Source organism: Muscardinus avellanarius (assembly GCF_963383645.1).
Source record: "Muscardinus avellanarius genome assembly, chromosome: 9".
NCBI classification, from domain to species: Eukaryota; Metazoa; Chordata; class Mammalia; order Rodentia; family Gliridae; genus Muscardinus; species Muscardinus avellanarius.
In genome coordinates, this window is record NC_137795.1 from 23,252,271 (window position 1) to 23,254,349 (window position 2,079).

Here is a 2,079-nt window from a genome sequence, read left to right on the forward strand (position 1 = left end):
CCCACAAAAAAATTACTTTTCATAATAATTATTTGAACAAAACAAAATATAAAAAGGACCTAAAGAACATTATGTTAAATGAGATTAGTCAGTCACAGAAAGTGTTTTCTCTCATATGCAGAAGCTAGAGAGTAATTAGGATATGAGAGCGTCTTTAGCTGATGGAGGAGAAACTTGAGTAGAGCAGAGACGTTGATATTGGAGGGAGAAAGAATTAATGAAGGAAACCCTTCCGCAGACATATACATATGTGAGAATACCATTGCCGATCTCAATGTCATCCGGGAAGAGAGTGAGTGGGGTAAGCTCATCAGTGCTGTGTGTATGTATATCACTATCACTATGAACTGCATTATGATGTGAGATGATAATGTACTAATAAAAGTATTTTTTAAAAACTACTGCCCATGCTAGGAAAGTAAAGTTTAAATCTTTTAGAACTAGACTTCTTACCTTCTTCAGGAAAATTGTATGTAGCTCCTTAGATGATTCTAACATGTAGCCAAGTTTAAGAATCACTAGTTTAGAAGCTATTTGATATCCTTAAAGAAAAAAATGAATTTTTCTTATCTTTCTTCAAATCGTTTCCCTCTGAGCAAATGTTACATAGTCATTGAGGAAAATCTAAAATCATGAAAGATAGATATACAGCTGTGAAGGAGATGTATAAACTATAAACAGGTCATGTAATTAAGCCCACTTTACTTTGTATTAAAAGATAATATCCTGATTTTAATACTATTTTACCATTATCAACTTCCTGATCTTGACTTGCATTATTACCATTAATAGCATAGTGTTGTCTGGAAGAAAACATATAGGGCTTAACATGAAGCATTCTAAAAGCCTATGACTATTTAATTTTTTTCCTATTTAACTCTTGTTTATATTTTTATTCAGTGCTTTGCTTTCCTGGTGTCACCTTCATGATAATAGTTCGACTTTGATCAGTAAAATAAATAATCTTCTGGATACAGTTGGCCAGTGTGAAGAGTATGTGCTCAAACATCTGAAATCAATCACTGCACAGCCCCATGTTGTAGATTTATTGGACTCCATTGAGGATATGGACCTTTGTCATGTAGTTCCAGCTGAGAAAAAGATTGATGAAGCTAAAGATGAAAGACTCTCTGAAAATAATGCTGAGTTAAACAAAAACTGTGGCCAGAGTGCCAGTGGAATAGATTGTTTGCATCTAGAAGATTGTAAAACACAAGAGCATGCCTGTTCTGAAGCTGCAAGCATCACTTGGGTCTTAGAGCAGACAGCCAGTGTGGTTAAACAGCTGGGGGTGCCAGCAGATGTGTTGCAGCACCTTAGGCAACTATGAAAGTTACCACCCTTGTCTGATGAAAGTAATGTTAACACTATTTCCCACAGCATCTTGTTTCTTTGTAACATAACAAAATTTTTACTGGTTTCTGCATTATACACTTCACAGAAGTTTGAAATGACTTCAGCATTAACACTATTTATTAAATGTAATATAAGCCTTTTTCTTTGTCACTGGTAATGTTTTTGTAGGTGAAAGTAGTCCAATTGTCATTGTCATTTTTAAATTTCTGATCAAACCAAGCATTTTTACTCATTACCAAAAAAATCAACAGTTTTGTAAGAATCTAACTTTACCTTTATTTCTCTTACTATCAGATGGTACAGGACCTCATTACCATCTAATGGCTAACATAAACAGACATGTAGAAATAGATACACAACACACACAGATGTATAGCCATAGCTATTGAAATAGAGACTGTAGAGTAAGAAACTGAAGCAGTCTTTATACTGTCAAATGATTAAATGCAAAATATTAGTTACATAGTGATTAAAAATAAGGACATTCAGTTCCATGAAAAATACAGAAAATAATCTCAAGCTCAAGTCTGAAGAAAAGTAACCACTTAGATTTTCCAAATAGTAAGGAATTAGAGTTGCCTAACTATGTGCCAGATTATTTCTGAACTTTAGTTGTGTTTGATAAACACATAGAAAACCACTGATTTATACTACCTTAAAATGAAATTCTTAGTCTAGCATAGACAAATTAGATTTAAATTTTTCTCCAGGACTTAAGCATTT

At 33.3% G+C, this 2,079-nt stretch overlaps 1 protein-coding gene across 1 annotated transcript in view; it reads left to right on the forward strand.

Moving 5' to 3' along the window:
* YAE1 (YAE1 maturation factor of ABCE1) overlaps window positions 1-1,330 on the forward strand; it is a gene marked incomplete at both ends in the record, with an annotated part of 3,544 nt that extends 2,214 nt beyond the window's left edge. Inside the window, one exon of the mRNA XM_080701007.1 lies at window positions 901-1,330. Coding sequence (XP_080557133.1) covers window positions 901-1,330 — 430 coding nt within the window. The remainder of the gene's footprint in view (window positions 1-900) is intronic.
* Window positions 1,331-2,079: the final 749 nt, after the last annotated feature.